Raw genomic sequence first — 17,424 nt, 5'->3', positions numbered from 1 at the left:
ATAACCAACACTGTTATTAGAATTTCATCGTGTTCGTAAACAGACCTCAGTTTTGGATGTGACTAAGGCTTTTTGTTTTCTGACTCTTCTTGGAATACCCGCATCAGTGTTGTGTGAGAGAGATTGTCAACTGATTCTGATACAAACAGTGGCACCAGAGTTCAGATTTGTTTGACGGCGGCATGTCAAAACCTCTCCGAAATGTACACATTGTGTTTTGGACGATTTTCATTGTACTACCTATACTGTTTATATTTAGCAGGTCCGTTTTTTTGTTGTATACGCCAACGCGCTACGCAACAAGTAAGTATACAAGCTACCTTTATAACAAGATCAAACAGTCTGAGCACTAGTTTAACTAATCTTTGTCTCATCGATCAATTTGTTATTAAATCGTCATATCGGTAAATATGTTAATTTTGGTATTACAACATGCTACAACAGCCGGTTTAAGATTTGCTGTCCCACTACAAGCAAACATTTAGGAAAACGTACATGCAGTAGCCTCTCCTTATTTTCGTTTGGGATATAACTGTAACGCTTCATGGCCAGGGTACATGTACAACCGTTGGCTAGACAGACATTTTTTTCATCTTTTGTTTATTGTGTAAAGTATGCTCTTCTTTTCAGGACTGGTTTTATCAAAACGATAGATATGCCTGTTGGGTTGTTTTCTAAAATCTAAATGCAACCAATTTATCAACAGTTTTTACAGTAGTTAGTGGACCCTTATAGCATGCTGTTTATTTTATGTCAATCCTTTAAATGATATATTGTCCTTTTCTACAGGATTGCACACGAAGTCACCGGAAACTCCCAATATAATGTTACATATGCCACAGGCTACCACTAGATCGGAGTCTGATATCATGATAGTCGGGTATATCCGCGGAGGGTCGACTTTCCTAGGAGAACTGATGGGGGTTCGTAAGGGGAGTTTTTATCTCTACGAACCCCTGTTTAGCCTCAGTAAACTTGGTTACTTCAAACCGGGGTACCATTGTAATACTATGGACACCTACTGCACGTAAGTATAATGAAATATTTTGTATATTTATAACCCTGTGAATAAAGATAACGGACATCCTTTAGCTTACCCGATAACTGCATGATAACCTCACACAAAACCGTTAATCCGGTTTCGTATCATTAATCCGGTTCCATGGTTTGATACCACGTTAAGAACAACGGGAATACATAAAGCTTTAAAACAATAACAGTAGCAGGTCAAACAACTTAAAAATACCAAAAGGACATTTGCTCTTAGTTGGCCTCGTTTTCGGTCTGTAGTATGGTCATTATGATTGTCAATATATGGACCTCGGGTTGATTTGAGATTTAGAATTAAATTAAAGTTTATCTCGGAAGGTAAAGAAACACAGACTTTTACCTGTTTTCCAACAAATGTACTACTTGAGTCCAAAAGTTGTGTACAGGTCATAAAAACATTTTATTAAATATAATCATGACTTTTTCAAATACATGTACATTGCACGATTGAACCATTGTTTAACCTATGTTGTGTATTAGCTAAAAATTAATCAGAAATATCATTTCATAGTATTTCTCCTATAGTTACCATAAGGAATATGTATTTCATTGATATACTGGTAATAACAAACATCATTATATTCGTAACCATAATTAAAACCGTACACAAGCGTTGTCATTGAAACACTTAAATATAGGTCCAGCATTATCACGAACTGGCTTAAGAAATATTATGCATTTGGCTAAATGTATTATCGGTATCTTGTGATAAATCTGTCCGTTGATACAGAGGAGGAACATGATATTACAAATTTACTATTAAGTTATTATCTTTCCTCTAATTTAACCTTAGGAAAAGACCTGTGATTCATAGATATTAATACCGGCCTATTAATACGGGATCTGTGGGAGTAGACTGTGTCCAGCTTTGTATGGAATTTTAAGTACGTGCATTTTATCTCCGACCCCCAGGACTTTTCTTTCGTTTATCTTGTGTAAAGATTATTAAAATACGAATAAATTAAAAATATATGATTTCTTTTCCTGTGATCGTGGGACTTTATCACAAATATATTGGGAATGAGGCTTTAACGTTTATCTTGGGGAGTTTGAGATTGAATAATCGCGACGGGGGTCTTTTTCACATTAAAGCTTGGATCATTGATCTTAAGTAAATACGTAAATTGCTAGTTTTGTATACCAATTATTAATTTCTTACGAATATTCGCTAGTAATTTTGTTTTTGGGAGGGGGGATCGGTAATTTTAAGTTGTTATTTTAATAGAAAGTGACAAAAACAGAAAAACGGAAAAACCTACTCAAAACGTAGGTTGTATACGTTATCATGATCTAACAATCAGCATTAACCTGGTTTCTAGTCAGTGTCCTAGTCCTGTCATACGGACCAAACTTGTTTATTTAAACCTGGTAAGTGATGCCGAACCGGGTGAGCAGCATTTTACGAATTTCATGAACCGGATAAGCTAGGTCGTAGATTGCTGCATGCTTCATAAAAACGATTCTTTGATCTTTTCTAGTGTAACTCTTCGTCGGTGAACAAGAGTACTTTCACACAAGGAGAGAAATATATAAATGGAAACAAAGGCTGTTTATCCATTTAAATGGTATAGCTTGTATACAGATGTTGGCTGATAGAATAAAATCGTGTTTACAGTAAAATGTAATGAAAATCTTACAATTTCTAAACCCGATATATATGCAACTTTCACACCAATGAACTCCCGCTGACCAGACCGGACAGCTCCCTCGTATGCGTCACTTCCGCTTGCTTGACGATACACCTTAATTACAATATTTTCTTGTATATGTATACCAAGTCTAACATTTCATCGCAGTATAATTGTATATGAGAGATAAATCGGTCACCTACTAGTGGATGTGTATGTGTAATATAATGCATTACTTATATCTACTTGCCGACATATGTACCTCGAAATTTCTATGTACGCTTGAGAGATACACTACTTATTATGTAGATATTGTTCTCCGGTATATTGTGACGTGTTGCCGAATCTACATACACATATGAGAATGTTACCATATCATCATTTTTTATGTTGGGAGGAATGTAGGTAGGAGTTATACCGTATCTTATTGCAGAAGTCGATCTGCCAATGTGTCGTTTTAAATTCACGGTGAGGTGCTCTGCTGAAAGGGACATTGTGTAGGCGATCGTACCTTAGATGTTTATTTGCACAGTTTCGGGGTTTTTTTTTGCCTAGGAATTCGACACATGATGCCTATCTGTTTGTAGTAGCGCTTTGACATTTGAAAGATGTCTCTAAAATGAAACCGGATGTTCTACTTTGTAGCAGTTAGAGCACGCACAGACTATCAAACTACAATGAATGCCAATGAATGTTATACGACTACATTTGTTAGGTAAAACAGCTGAATTATATTTCCCCGAAATGTTTGGGAAGCACAAATAACAGGAAGGTCTAAATATTTCCCTTTTTAACTTTTTTTGTCAAACTGACTCGGTGATTTTGAAATAGGAAACTTTATTTTGAATTATACTTGAATAAAAACTTGTGATACCTGAAATCTTGCATATTTGATCCTTCTGCTGTTTTTTTCTATATTTAAGGGTGGCTTCCGTGTTATTTTATATCTGTTTCATGACTACCGTGATAATGTTTTATTATGATAAGTTTTTATCTCTTGTCTGGTGAGTAACTACTTCAAAACGTCTATTTCAAGCGGATTAGTGTGTGTTTCATACGTTTCACTTTATATGTTGGCAAAGGAAAAAATATTCAATAATAAATTAGATTTGAACATTCCAATCTTTTAGCAACAACAATAACAACAACCCCAACTTTCAGAATAGCACAAAACAATCAGAATTGTTTTATCTGTACTCTTCTCACCAACGCTAGCTGTGTCATAGTATGTAAATTATCAATACTGAATACGAGATATCAGGAAGCGTCAAAACCATCTAAAACTACAAATTTATATGATATTTAAAAAAAAATCTTATTACATGTAATACACTATCGGGTTTCTTTTTTTTAATTCATCATCTTCAAAATTTCTAATCATAGATTGCTAACAATCTGTTCATGTTCATATCCCCATTTTCTTTTTCAGTCAAGCAAAAAGAATCGATATGCATGCTCTCGGTGTTCTTAAATCCATCTACAGCTGTGATTTTCGACTGTTGGAGGACACAATATCACTTTGGAGTTTCGCCAAGGGACGTGGAGACTTCAATTGGACTAAGTCACTGAAAGACTGTAACGGGCGGCTGCAATATTGCTTCGACAAGCAAATACGCCGCTGTGAAAACGCTACATCAAGAGTTACCAAGGTCGTGAGAGTTACGGTAGGATTGGTCGGCAGAATGCTTGAAAAATATCCTAATCTAAAAATTGTGCATCTAATGAGGGATCCACGAGCTGTGTTACATTCCAGGATGGAAATATGGCCATCTAATACCAAGAATACGCTAGAGACAGCCCGCAGTCTGTGTCGGAAAATGAAGGAGGATTACATGGATTCGAAGCAATTGTTGATTCACCACCCTAACAGAGTTCGCACCGTGTTTTATGAGGATTTGGCAATTGAACCGATTAAGGTCACGAAAGAGCTATATAAATTTGCAAATTATGATTTTACTTATGAAGATGAAAGGAGAATAAGAAACATGACCGGGTCTTATTCAATCGAAACAAAGGCAAATCGAAAATGGGGTTTATTCAAGCAAAACTCGAGTGAAACTGCCCGAAAATGGCGATTGACTATTCCTCCTTCCGTTGCCCTTCTGACCGGTTTGGGATGTTCTGAGATTTATGATCTGGCTAGATACCCAGAGCTGAAGGACAAGACAGACCTAAGAAACACAAGTATACCACTCAGACTCCCAATGAACCCAAAATCTCTCCTCAGTGACTATCTGACACATAACGGTCATGTTTGAATATAACAATGTTATATTTCCCTCGATTATTATTGTTATTTGGACATGCATTTCTTGATGTATGCGTAGCACTTAATGGAAAAAAAGTGATTAAGAAAAATGTGGAAACAATTTACTTCGGCACTTCGTTTAAAAAAAAAAAAGAGTAAAAAGGGTTATCAGGAAAGTCACTTTCTCATTTCGAATAATCAAACTGGTGCAAGAAAACAAAATTCATGTTAGATCAAATATGAATAATGTGTTATAAAATGTATATATAACAAAATTGTCAACACAAAAGAACGAAATTTACAACTTCAAAACCCGAGAACAAAATATACCACAGCATTAACACACAAAAAATATATACCACAGCGTCAAAACAAAATATACCACAACGTCAACACACGAGAACAAAATATACAACAGCGACAAAACACGAGAACAAAATATACCACAGCGTCAACACAAAAGAACAAAATATACCACAGCGTCAACACAAAAGAACAAAATATAACACAGTGTCAACACACGATGACAAACACACAGCTTTAAATTATACAGTTGTGGGATCGCACAACGTTACACGATGTGCGGTGTGCGCACGATGTGTGCACGGTGTGTGAACGGTGTGTGCACGATGGGCGAACGATAAAAAGCTGAACGATCATTGCTTGCGCACATATGTGCGCACGATGGACGGACGTTGTGCGATAACAATCGTGGTTGGTGTAAATTGAGGAATGCCTTAACAATTTATACGGTTTCGTGTTTAAACATATAAACTTGATTTTTACGTATGTTTCTATATTCTAGCAACATCTATAAACTTATCTTTCTGTCTATACATTCTTATATTTAGAAATTCTGTTTTCTGTGTTTTTAAACAAATTTAATCGACACATGTAAAATTACAACATAATCCCGTATACAGGTAAACATAACCACTTTGTACATGTACCTGGACCATAGTTTTCTCCCCGCCTGGGGCACTTACGTAACTCGTCGGGTAAGGCCGGGGTGTGAAAATCCAGGTGAAGGGGAGGTATAGGCAAACGAATGCAAATAACAAATACTATTCATTACGGTCAAACGGTATCGCCTATCAGCTCTGTGTGTCAGGCACTGGTCAGGTAAAACTCCGGACACTCATAAAATTGTTATTTGCCTGTTCTGTTACCTTGGAGCCAAACCCATTCTTGACAGCCTAACGGTCGCTGTAATACTGTGTAACAAGCTTTGTGAAATTGTATAATCTTGATTATTGTGATGAGAAATTACAGATATTTGCACAGTGTACATTATCGCATACGAGCCTTCCGTATTTTTGTCATTCCGTAATTTGATCTCCAAATGATACCAAATCGCACAGTTGTGCGGAGAGAAGCGCACAACGGTGCGAACGGTTGCTAAATCGCACAGTTGTGCGCACCATGTGTGGACGATGTGCGGACGGTGTGTGAACGATGTATGCACGGTGTGCGCACGCTATTTTTGGTGCGTTGTGCGGTCCCACAACTGTACTTGTTACAAATGTAAGTAAGATTTTAATTAAGATATGAGTAAATATTGAAAATAAAATGGAAATCCCATTTCTGAGAGAAGTACTTCTTATTAAAAAAGTTATCTGTGAATCAAACCACCAGTATAGAGACTTTCCTTGTGATGGGAGGATACCAAATATCCATAGGTATCCACCTACACGTCGAACAGGTAAGTAAACTGCCTCAACAATTGAAGATGAAGACTGCGCATGTGTGACACATACCTCAATTGTAAGTTATGATGTCATATAATCTTCTCCCACGAATCATCAACAACTATTTTTTCAACAAAAGAATTCTAATAGTTTGTTAACAAACATAAGTCGACCACACAGATGCCTATAACTGCCTTTGCCTTCTTCTTTTTCAATGATGATTTGATGCATAGCATAATTTTTTGTATGGCATTTGTTTTGCACTATTGACACCGTTAACAATTGCGGCTTTAAGACCGCAGATAGAAAAAAAGTTTGCTTTAAAAGGCATTGTGATTTCGTCTTTTTTTTCTTTTTACGTACATACATATTCACTTGACACATATTGTCGCAAATGTAAACTATCTGAATGTAAACAAAGCACAAAGATGTACAAACATTTCAATAAGAGTTTATTAAAATTATATCAACATTATTAACAGAAACAAAATGAGATATATTCTAATATAACTTTGTGAATGGAATAATAATAGTACGTAATATTGATAACAAAGCTTAAACAATGAGGCCTGTTGTATTTTGTATAACGAACTGTTGTGTCGTTTTACGTGGCAATAAAGTTCGGTTTGATAACCAAGAAGTATCGTCTTAATGATTGGAGAGATTCCGTGATATGATTGCTGCTCGTTTTTAACGCTAGAGCACTCTCCTGACAAATATATTTGCTTTTAATACTGGAGCGAGGAATGATCCTATTTCAGATTGGCGTTGAACACTGAGGCGGCCCAGTGAAGTTAGATTCTTGTTGATCTTTTGGGGCGGCCCATGAAAGTGAGATTCTTGTTGAAAATTGGAGCGGCCCATGAAAGTGAGATTCTTGTTGAACATCGGAGCGGCCCAGGAAAGTTATATTCTTGTTGAACACCAGAGTGGCACACAGGAAGGTTGTATTCTGATTGAACAGTGGTGCGGTTTCTTGACAGGTCTGCTCAATTTAACATTCCCTTTTAACAGTGAGGCGACGCCGAGCCAGATAGATTTGCTTTACACTGCAGCAACCCCCTGATTGTTAGGTTCGCTTGTAAACTGAAACGGTCCCCTACACAGGATCGGCCCCTTGAAAGGTTAGCTCGTCTTAAACACGGCTGCAGCCCATGGCATGTCAACGACTTTTAAACAAAGAAGCTACTCAGTGACAAATTTCCTCGCCTCGCACACAGATCGGCATTGTAACAGTTGAGTCGCGTTCAATATTTGAGCAACCTGTGACAGATAAACTCGTATTAAACACTGGAGCGGCCCCTTGATGAGTTGACCGGATACAGTAACTGTACGTGCGACAGTCGCGCTATCTGGCGGCTTCCTCTTAGATTTTGTTGCTGCAGAAAGTCGTTTGAGTGACGAGCCTGGAGTGACTGTGGTTTAAGACCGGCGTGTTTGTAGTAATACAGGAGCATGTGAAGGTCTGTGAACGTCTCGCCTTTGAAAATGAAATATGATAACTGTCCATTCTCCTGAGCTACGTATATGGCATAGTGGATCAACTTTCTCAAGTGACTGAAAATTTAAAAAAAAACATAAATATCTACATAAGTTTACTGAGTATTACATTCTAGAAAGAAAGGTCGTCAGAGAGAGGGAAATTATCAGAGGAGTATTTTTTTTTTATAACATGTTCCTTCATTAAATATTTGATTTAAAATTGATTGCAACACAAGGTGTAAACCAAACTGCCACTCTACCTCAAAATCGATGAAACCATGGCAAAATTTGAACAAAGCAAAGGTTTACAAAGAAACTATTATAAACACAAGAAAAACAATCCAGGTATCCCGAAAAGGTGAGCTATTTCCATAAACTACAGAACTCACATGTGAAGTATGTTTGGTTAAATTGTGTGGATGTAGGCTGACGACAAAATAGAGTAAACAAATCCATTTCCCTATACATTATCAATGCTTAAGTTGTTTGTGCTTTAAAACGAATGTTTAAAATATAATTTCCTGGAAATATCAATTACTGCCTTTTAATAAAACGATTTGTACGCACCCACATGATGAGCCTCCCGGGTTTGATACGATAGATGTAGCAATCCTGTATAATATATACACAACTATGTACCTATTGACAGGAGAACTTATTAACGTAGTTCAAAGAAGTCACGAGGTGTAAAACGTCAAAACCGATAATATTAACCACGATTAAAGTTTCTACGTCAGAGAGAAACAGATACATATACCTGTGTATATTCCCAGAACTCGTATGTATCTTTATCATCCTAGATCCGGTATCAATCACACGCTAACACTTATATTCAATAAATGACATGTGTTCCGATGAGATACATACCTGTCAACGAAGACTAAATATGTCAGCCCGAAATTGACGCCTGGATAAACCGCTGAAATATTTACCTATGACTATATATGTCTATCTTACACTGGGGACTATATATTGTTTCATACCCGACACTTACTTAATACTACAGAATTGTTTAATACATTGTTTCATACGGACTCCTTCATCACATTATAAACAACATACACCTAATGGGACTGAAGAAAACACACTCCGACATGACTCTAAAGAATAATAGAATTTTCCCTACCAGATACTTAAATGTCCAGCCCAAGGATTTGCCAAACAACGGGAGACAACGAACTACGTGTACATTGTACTATAGACAACAGACCCCGACATGACATTAAGGACAACAGATGGTACTCCTTACCTGACACTGAGTACCAAGGTCTTCTTTGAGGTCATGTACCACAACAGATAGTGCCCATCGGAATTTAGGTAGCGGCTCATCTTATTCTCCACCTGTCACAGTTATAAACAGTTACTACCGTGCCTGATTTACACTCTTCATTCTATTTTTATCCTTTATAAAAACAATTAACTGCATGGCTTAGTCGCAATACTTGAGTGCTTTCTGTTCCGGCATATAAATGTTTTAGTGTGTGCTACATACATCGTATGGCTATTGGTTATTTTACGTTACAAGTTGGTTGACTGGTGGACTATCAGTACCCGAGTTTAGCCGTAGTCTTGTAGCAAGACTTCAATGTGGTACGTCTTACATGAAATACTTGTTGAAGAATAAAATATCTGTTTTTAGCGTAAAATGTTGTAAATTTGTTACTTTATAAAGGGTTCAATAGGTTTTTGTTAATTTGTCAAAACACACTAACCATTTCTACATACATTTTACAACACTTAAGCCATTTTTATGTTCATTTCACAACACCTTAGCTATTTCTACGTACATTTTCCAACACTTTAGCCATTTCTTATTACGTTTTACAACATTTTAGCCATTTCTTTGTATATTTCACAACACCTTAGCTATTTCTACGTACATTTTCCAACATTTAAGCCATTTCTTTGTACATTTCACAACACTTAAGCCATTTCCTTGTACATCCATGGATTTTCATTCTTTTGACTTTAAGTACCAATAGTGACAGAAAAAACAGTAATTAAGTTCTTTACTTCGTATTTTCGGTTATCATTTCAACAATACTCACTGTGTTTTCATGTTCCTTCGGATGCCATTCAGGATATCTCTGTAACTCCTTATTAAGATGTACGAACTTAGAATCTACGGCTGAAGACCTGCTGCTTGGGTAGGGTGCCGGTCTGTTCCGTGGAGGGAGGGTTGGGGGTTTGTCCTCACGAGTGGATGAAATCTGTTGACATCTGTCGACCTTTCTGGCCGGTAATGCAGGTACTGCTTGCTTCTGTGTAGATTTAGGAAGAACGTCGTTTCCAAGGTTTACCATTTCGTGCGTTTCGGGAAGATTGTTTCGAGATGGTAAAATATTGTCCCTTACACTTTCCGTCATACAATTTTCCCTACCACATTGCGGTACAATATTTTCCCTGTAATTTTGCGGTACAATATTGCCACTGCCACTTTGTAGTACTACATTGCCACTGCCACTTTGCGGTACAATATTGCCATTACCCCATTGCGGTACAGTATTGTCACTGCCACTTTGCGGTACGATATTGCCACTGCCACTTTGCGTTACAATATTGCCACTACCCCATTGCGTTACAGTATTGTCACTGCCACTTTGCGGTACAATATTGCCACTACCATTTTGCGGTACAATATTTTCCCTGCCATTTCCTTGTATCTGCAGATGTGGACTCATTTCATGATTCGTATTCTTGAAAACCTCTTCGGAGTGTTCTATAGGACTTTTGTGCTGACGACAAAACATGTCTCCGACGGTTCCAAGATTGGGCCCGTGCATTACTTGTACGGCATCGAATCTGAATCGAGACATGTTTGTTTCCTTGTAAGTCATGGTTTCCCTATTTAAACGTTGATATGATGATGTCGTATCGGATATTGAGCGGGTCATGACGTGGGGATGCAGCTCCGTCACATTTTCAGTATCGTTTTCGATTGTTATGTCTTCCGTGACCACTCTCACTACTGCTTGGGTGTGGAAAGGTGATTTCACGAATGTCTCATTCAATATGTCGTCGTCATAGTAACCATCTAAGTGTCCGGAGTTTGATGACACGTTTGGAAAGCTTTTATACCCAGAAGTCTCCGAAGACATTTTGTACGTTTCAGGCCTGTCATCAATCTGTTTAACATCAACGTCCATATCTGTAGTAGAGGACACGACATTTTCATTATTTGAACCGTCACTCAACTTTCGACTGCTGACGTCACAGCCTCGTTCTGTCCTGGTGACATCACATGATATGTCTGTCCTTTGAGTGGTCAAGAGCTGTCGTTCTCTACCGGAGAGGGACACACCTCCAATCACTGATATGTCACATGTACAACTACGACAATGCAAGCCGGACTCTATTTTCCGTCCAATGATGTTATTGTGCTCTTTATCCGCTTGTGAGTGAACTATTTTCTGAAATATATAAAATCAAGTGCGCAATGAAAATACAATAACATTTTTGATGTAACAATCTTCATTTACAAAAATTGAATAAGAAACAACGCCTTATGCTATTCATAAACAAATTAAAGAAATGTTTTATCCATTATTTCAAAAACACGATGTATTTCCCTAAGTTATTATATAACAATACAAAATTATTCATTCATTTATTCATTTTTCATTATATATCACAAAACATTCATAAAGAAATGTTTTACAATTTACCTGTGTGAATGTTCTGAACTTGCCACAATACATGCATTCTTCCGACACGTAATCTTTGTGGCCCGGACAGTTTTCTAGACGACGTTTTTCATCACCCACTGAAATGCTTTGTCCGTTTCGTGAAAAGGTGTGATTTTCTGGGCTAACGTTCAACTGATCTGGTGATACGTTTCTCTCCTTCGAAGTGATGCTCTTTTCTTGACATGTGATTTGGTGGTTCCTATGTCCAGTCAACAGATTATTAGGATCTGACAAGTTGTTCTGTTGCCCCTGACAGCGGAAGTGAGTGCATTCTTGGTATGATGTCAAGGAAGAGCCAATATTGGATCGCCTTTGTCGGCGAACGGACAAATGCATGCCCTGAAATTGAGGAAAATATAAATAAGCTACACCTAAAGTAATGTAGTAAATGTTGAATACAACACACATAAAAACAAAACATTAAAATGATGTTCATTGCCATTATGTTTCTCAAGAAAAATGAATGTTTACAAGCCTAAAATTCCATTTAAATATAATATATTACTTTAAACTGATGTGCTCTATCTGTCCACGAGGCACAGATCTCGTAGTCCTGCAGCTCGCCGCCAAATACGTTCTCAAGGCTATCCTTTAGTGTCGCCTGGCAACGGGTTGGCACGGTGAGGAAGTATGGTTTGACTGCGTCAGGATTGACTGTTTCGTCTGTTATCTTCAAGTGCAGCTTCATGGAGAGTAAATCTGAAAGTGTGGGCAAAGAAGTTAATATTTATTAATGAAACAGAACTAGCTGATTTAAAGCATGTTCTTTTATTTATACCTTTCTAGTGAAAAAAGGCATTAAGCATTTTACTAAACGAAATATGTTGAAATGGAACTCTAGTAATGAAAATTTAAGACTTTTTAATTGATCTGAGAAACAATAACAAAACTGACGTATATCGCAACCCATTTATCTGAAATGCTGATGTAGATATGACAAAAGCGTAATTCGAATTATAAAACAATCAAAATAGGGTTAACTATGAACAAAGGAAAAATTATCACGGAAACCCTTGAAAAGGTACAAGGATAATAGGACCAGGCGTTTCAGAAAGGTAAGCGTTTTGTGCTTCACCAACGACACTCGCCATGTAAATCTAGGTCAAATGAAAGAAATGGCAGGTCCTCATACCGAGAACTTGGGTAGTGACACCAACACATCAAGGCACACAAATGAGTCTGATACAAATTATCGGCCTTCATTTAAACATACTTTTTATTTCTTGTTCCAGAAATGCAACACAGTCAAACCGACCGCATTGTTTCAGGGACTCCAATAAGACGTATAACGACCGCCCTCTTTCTTGTTTTGTCCAATCTCTGAGCACTAGATAACCAGGTGGTTTATACTCGGCAGTTGATTGGTGGTCGAACTCGTCAATCTTGTCTCTAGAGTAGCCCATGATTTCGGCGAGACTTGCCCAGTTACCTCTCGACGTGTTTTGTAGCTTCAGTGAGAGCTGGTACAACACCTGAGGAAGAGAATCCTTTATTTAGTTCTCCTTACAATAACTTCACAAACACGTAGCTATGACAACCGTGTTGATGTCTGACTCTTAAATTACAAGGTATAACCAAACCTAAGCAACCAATAACAAACCTGTTTTCAATTTCGATAAAATCATTCTATCCGTTTTTACAGTCCCATAATGATGTCCAGAATGGTTTATAAATAATCTTAAAATGTTATATTTGTATTCCCGTTTTAGAATTAAAGCCTTTTCTTTAAACCTAATGCACTTATAGAAGACATTCTGTTCAGTAGTTCGGTTACGTAAGGTATATCGCTGCACAGGCAACTTGTCTAGTAAGCCATTCATGGCTTGACACTTTTTGTACAAAGTTCAACCATTGATCTGTTGATTGAAGTTTTTTAATTGTACATAATGTGTTTCATATCTTATTCGTCAATCACGTGATGTAAGCAATAGCAGTTTTTTTCCAAACTATAATTTTGCTTCAATTGTTTTCTCACGACTAGAACAAGGAAGTAAATGTTAACAATCTGATGAATAGAAATCGTGTTCACAAACCGTTAAGTCGTTTACCAGGCCAGGTCATGTAAATGTTGAAAAACTAAATACATGCGGTTTTAAATTTTGTTTGAGATGGAGTAAAAGAATAACCAACAAGTGTACACAATACTTCAGGTCACATCTGAGGCATGTCGAATACAGTTATGAAAGGATAATGAACAGCATATCATTTAAGTGTGTTTAAAATAGGGCGTCTTTTATCTCCTCTTTGTAACCGATTGAAAGAAAAGATTTATATAATCTGGTCTACTGCCAGTTTTTCGGTCAGCACAGTGTCTAGTTTTCAATTAGTGTGGCGCTTTAAGTAAATACAAACCTATAACAAGCCAATCAACGATACAAACTTAAGCAGTAATACACGTGCAATCTGACACGCATGGAGATATTGAGGGGATTATATGTAGTTAGAGTTAGATATGTTTGAGCAAAGCTACCTTTCCATATTTTGTGATAGTAACATCGGTTTCTCATCCATTTGATAGATGTTAAGCGCTTTAGAGTAATACTTCGGGATAAGAATAGGCGCTATACTTATGTACATGTATACCACAATATGTTAATGTTTCACTATGAGCCTTTCACCTCTTTGTTTCATTTGTCAATAATGTTAAAATAATTCTATTTATGGTTACTTTCACCGGGTATTTAATTGTGTAAACTAACTGTAAAAGATGCTTGGCATAGATATTAAGTTTTTTTGGCATAAATATTTCTAAAACTCCAGACCAATGTACTCCTTTAAAAACGTGTGTACGTGTCTTTATATTTTATAACTTTTAAAGAGATATATACGAATGACATTTTTATTGCTATCGCCTCAACCCAGTTTTTTAATAGGTTAATGTATCATCCTCATGTTACCTGAAGTAGCAAAATGTATATGTTTGACTATTTGCGGAGTTCTGAAATTAATCAATTCTGTCATAAGTACAGTATAAAATTACGCAACAATGTTCCCGTTCGCTCCGCGTTCGTTACCACTTTCAAAATTGCGATACATCATCATATTGCGAAATATGTTATCCAATACGTATTTCATATTTATAGAAACTAATACCTGTTTTATTTTTTATCTTACATTCCTCTAAATATTGCTATTTTAACTATGTGTCCATCTTACACTTTGGATACGATTAAGAAGGCAAACGTTTCCAACATTTTGAATTCAATAATTATCTTACATGTATATGTGAGACAATCAAAATCTTAACATACAACTCAAGAAATACAATTTGTAACTCAACAAAGACCAATATGAGTACAAAATAGTCAGCAGGATAAAAAACGGTTTTTTTTTTCTTTTTCTTTTTAAACATTTCTACTGTACGAAATGATGAGCCATATTTATTTTCTTATAACCCTCCAAAATCAAGATTCGAATTAATTGTATAATCAATTTAAGTAATGTATACATTGAAATACATAGCAATACATAAACATGCAATACATATAAGAATTCAAAAAACATCCAAGGGCCGCCTGTTGGTTGAATATAAAAGAAACGGAACAAAGAGTTTCTTATTAATATCTTAGTACTTTCACAACTTATGTTCTCAAGCTTCTTAAGAAACGCATCCCCTGATTATCCTCTACTGAGATGTAAGTACTAGGGAATCATATTATAGCTATGGAACGCTTTATGTTATTGATGGTATAACACATACAGGTATTCATATACATTATGCATTATGTAAATATTCAGAGTGATTACGTCTAAAGGTAAAATAAAAAGTATTTCCACGAATTAATATTACGTCATGTTTGGGTGAATTCAGGCATAATTTAATTGACAAAGGAAGCTAATTGCGTTTATATGAATAGGCGTGTAGATAACACAACTCATGTAGATAAAAACGTTTACAATTTACCACACATACATATCCTTAAAAATATTTAAAACATCACTTAACTGAAAAATGATGAAGTTGCAATTATGCAAATGACACATATAAACAATTTATGACATCCTAAAAAATGAACTATTTGACATTTTTTTTCTTACTTCTAGAGTCAACTCCTTGGCTGGTCTGTCCAATTCCTCGTATGTCACCTGATGTCGTATGCCATGCTGACAGTCGTGGTTCTGGCCTGGGATCTGTCCTATGCCTCGCTGACCGACTTGACCAAAGTTAGGTACCAGTGAATCCATGACGAAGTCTTTAGACGATTTCTAGTCATTCAATAAATTACTGTAGTTGTAATATTTGTCGCTCTGTTATATACAGTATGTGTATCGTATAACCCGACATATACGTTGTGATATCCGATAATATTTGTTTTGTAGACTTTTATACAAGTTTACGTTTCTGGCCAAGCTTAATTGGTATCACAGTATCTTATGTCTTTTACAACTGAACTACGTGTATGATAGCCCAATCTCCAACAGGCGTGGTTATGATATAACTGCAGCTAAACATTCCTCGTATTAGTAATCCACGAGCTAATACGTTGTACGTTCAGACTCTTCGATCACTGAACACTATACTGTACTATCCGGTAGTATGTCAGTGTCCTGAAAGTATGTCACACTTATATGAAGACACACGTGATGTTCCCTAAGTTCCCGCGGGTTTCTGAGGTACTATCAAACATGTACCAGTAAGCATATGTGTTGACGGAAGATGTCTTCTTGTGTTAATATTGCGGTCATCCTTGACCTTGTCGGCGCATGCTCATTGGCTGGCGTGGTCATGACGATGTGTTTTACCTGGCTGGCGGCCCCCTTACCACCAGGTAGTGCGTTCACTGATGCAAGTCTTTAGTGACAGTAATTTGCATACAGAGACGTGGCCTTACTCTGTATTTGATGTATGTAAAATTCTGATTTACTCATTCCATGTTTAAAGGTCATTTGAATTAGTATTCAAGGCGAAGCGGTATACAGATTTATACATATGGTATATATAGATGAATGTATCGAGGTAGACTGTTTCAGTAAGTCACTTCTCTATAAATCATCTTAACGTAACTCTGTTACTGACCTGTCCTGTGGATGTCTGGCTTATTTTATTTTTTAAATTGCTCGTCATTTGGATTTGCTTTCACGTCACAACACTGACCTGCATGGCTCCAGTACTTACAGTGTGTGGGATTGGCTTTCCTTACATTTAAAATGTTGCTAAGTCATGCTTCCCGATTCCGTGTTCAGATAACCTACAGTACTTGTACGTTCTCCCATTAGGCTTGTTTCTCACTATATGGACGATAGTTATTAACCTACGTAACGAGAAGATATGTTTAAACAGCTGTAAATTTATAACAATAATAATAATAAGTTTGGTTATCTGTTCCTGATTCTGCAATTCTAACTTGGGTGTCCACAATATTGGTATTTTGGACTCCCATACAATATCTTGAATAGATTCGAAAACTTAAGCTTTTATGTCTGTTTGCAAGTGTGTTTGTTTTTGTTGGTGTTTTTTTTTATCTGCAGACCAACGCTACAACAACCTTATCAAGACAATCTAAGTATCATCAATAATGTACGGTGAAGATACTGGTGAATAACATGGAAAACTTTATCAGACAATTGACAAATTGAGGGTCTGCTGAATTGGTTCATTTTCAAAGCCGTTTGCGTTGATCAGGTCCGTCTTTCTTAAATGA

At 36.7% G+C, this 17,424-nt stretch overlaps 2 protein-coding genes across 2 annotated transcripts; one reads left to right on the top strand and one right to left on the bottom strand.

Annotated features, from left to right (window-relative positions):
* The first annotated feature begins 124 nt into the window (after positions 1-124).
* Positions 125-5,318, top strand: LOC110458963 (carbohydrate sulfotransferase 3-like). The gene is made up of 3 exons (XM_021510959.1): positions 125-303; positions 790-1,027; positions 4,108-5,318. Exons 1-3 carry the CDS (start codon positions 183-185, stop codon positions 4,934-4,936), a joined length of 1,188 nt encoding a protein of 395 aa, XP_021366634.1. The 5' UTR covers positions 125-182; the 3' UTR covers positions 4,937-5,318.
* A 1,731-nt stretch (positions 5,319-7,049) lies between these two features.
* Positions 7,050-16,474, bottom strand: LOC110458959. The gene is made up of 7 exons (XM_021510954.1): positions 15,821-16,474; positions 12,996-13,254; positions 12,288-12,481; positions 11,762-12,121; positions 10,145-11,506; positions 9,346-9,437; positions 7,050-8,171 (listed from the first exon to the last, which is right to left on the bottom strand). The coding sequence occupies exons 1-7, from the start codon at positions 15,965-15,967 to the stop codon at positions 7,898-7,900; spliced, it is 2,688 nt and encodes an 895-aa protein (XP_021366629.1). The 5' UTR covers positions 15,968-16,474; the 3' UTR covers positions 7,050-7,897.
* Positions 16,475-17,424: the final 950 nt, after the last annotated feature.

This window comes from Mizuhopecten yessoensis, unplaced genomic scaffold (genome assembly GCF_002113885.1).
Source record: "Mizuhopecten yessoensis strain PY_sf001 unplaced genomic scaffold, ASM211388v2 scaffold9875, whole genome shotgun sequence".
NCBI lineage: Eukaryota > Metazoa > Mollusca > Bivalvia > Pectinida > Pectinidae > Mizuhopecten > Mizuhopecten yessoensis.
The sequence above is the reverse complement of the archived record's forward strand: the minus strand, read 5'-3'. Positions and strand labels throughout refer to the sequence as shown.

Coding starts and splice junctions, on each gene's coding strand:
- LOC110458963 (XM_021510959.1), top strand. CDS start 183: ATGTCAAAACCTCTCCGAAATGTACACATTGTGTTTTGGACGATTTTC. Junction 304..789: donor GCCAACGCGCTACGCAACAA/GTAAGTATACAA, acceptor CCTTTTCTACAG/GATTGCACACGAAGTCACCG. Junction 1,028..4,107: donor ACTATGGACACCTACTGCAC/GTAAGTATAATG, acceptor TTTCTTTTTCAG/TCAAGCAAAAAGAATCGATA.
- LOC110458959 (XM_021510954.1), bottom strand. CDS start 15,967: ATGGATTCACTGGTACCTAACTTTGGTCAAGTCGGTCAGCGAGGCATA. Junction 12,482..12,995: donor TCTGGAACAAGAAATAAAAA/GTATGTTTAAAT, acceptor CCACACTTTCAG/ATTTACTCTCCATGAAGCTG. Junction 9,438..10,144: donor CGAAGGAACATGAAAACACA/GTGAGTATTGTT, acceptor TAACTGTGACAG/GTGGAGAATAAGATGAGCCG.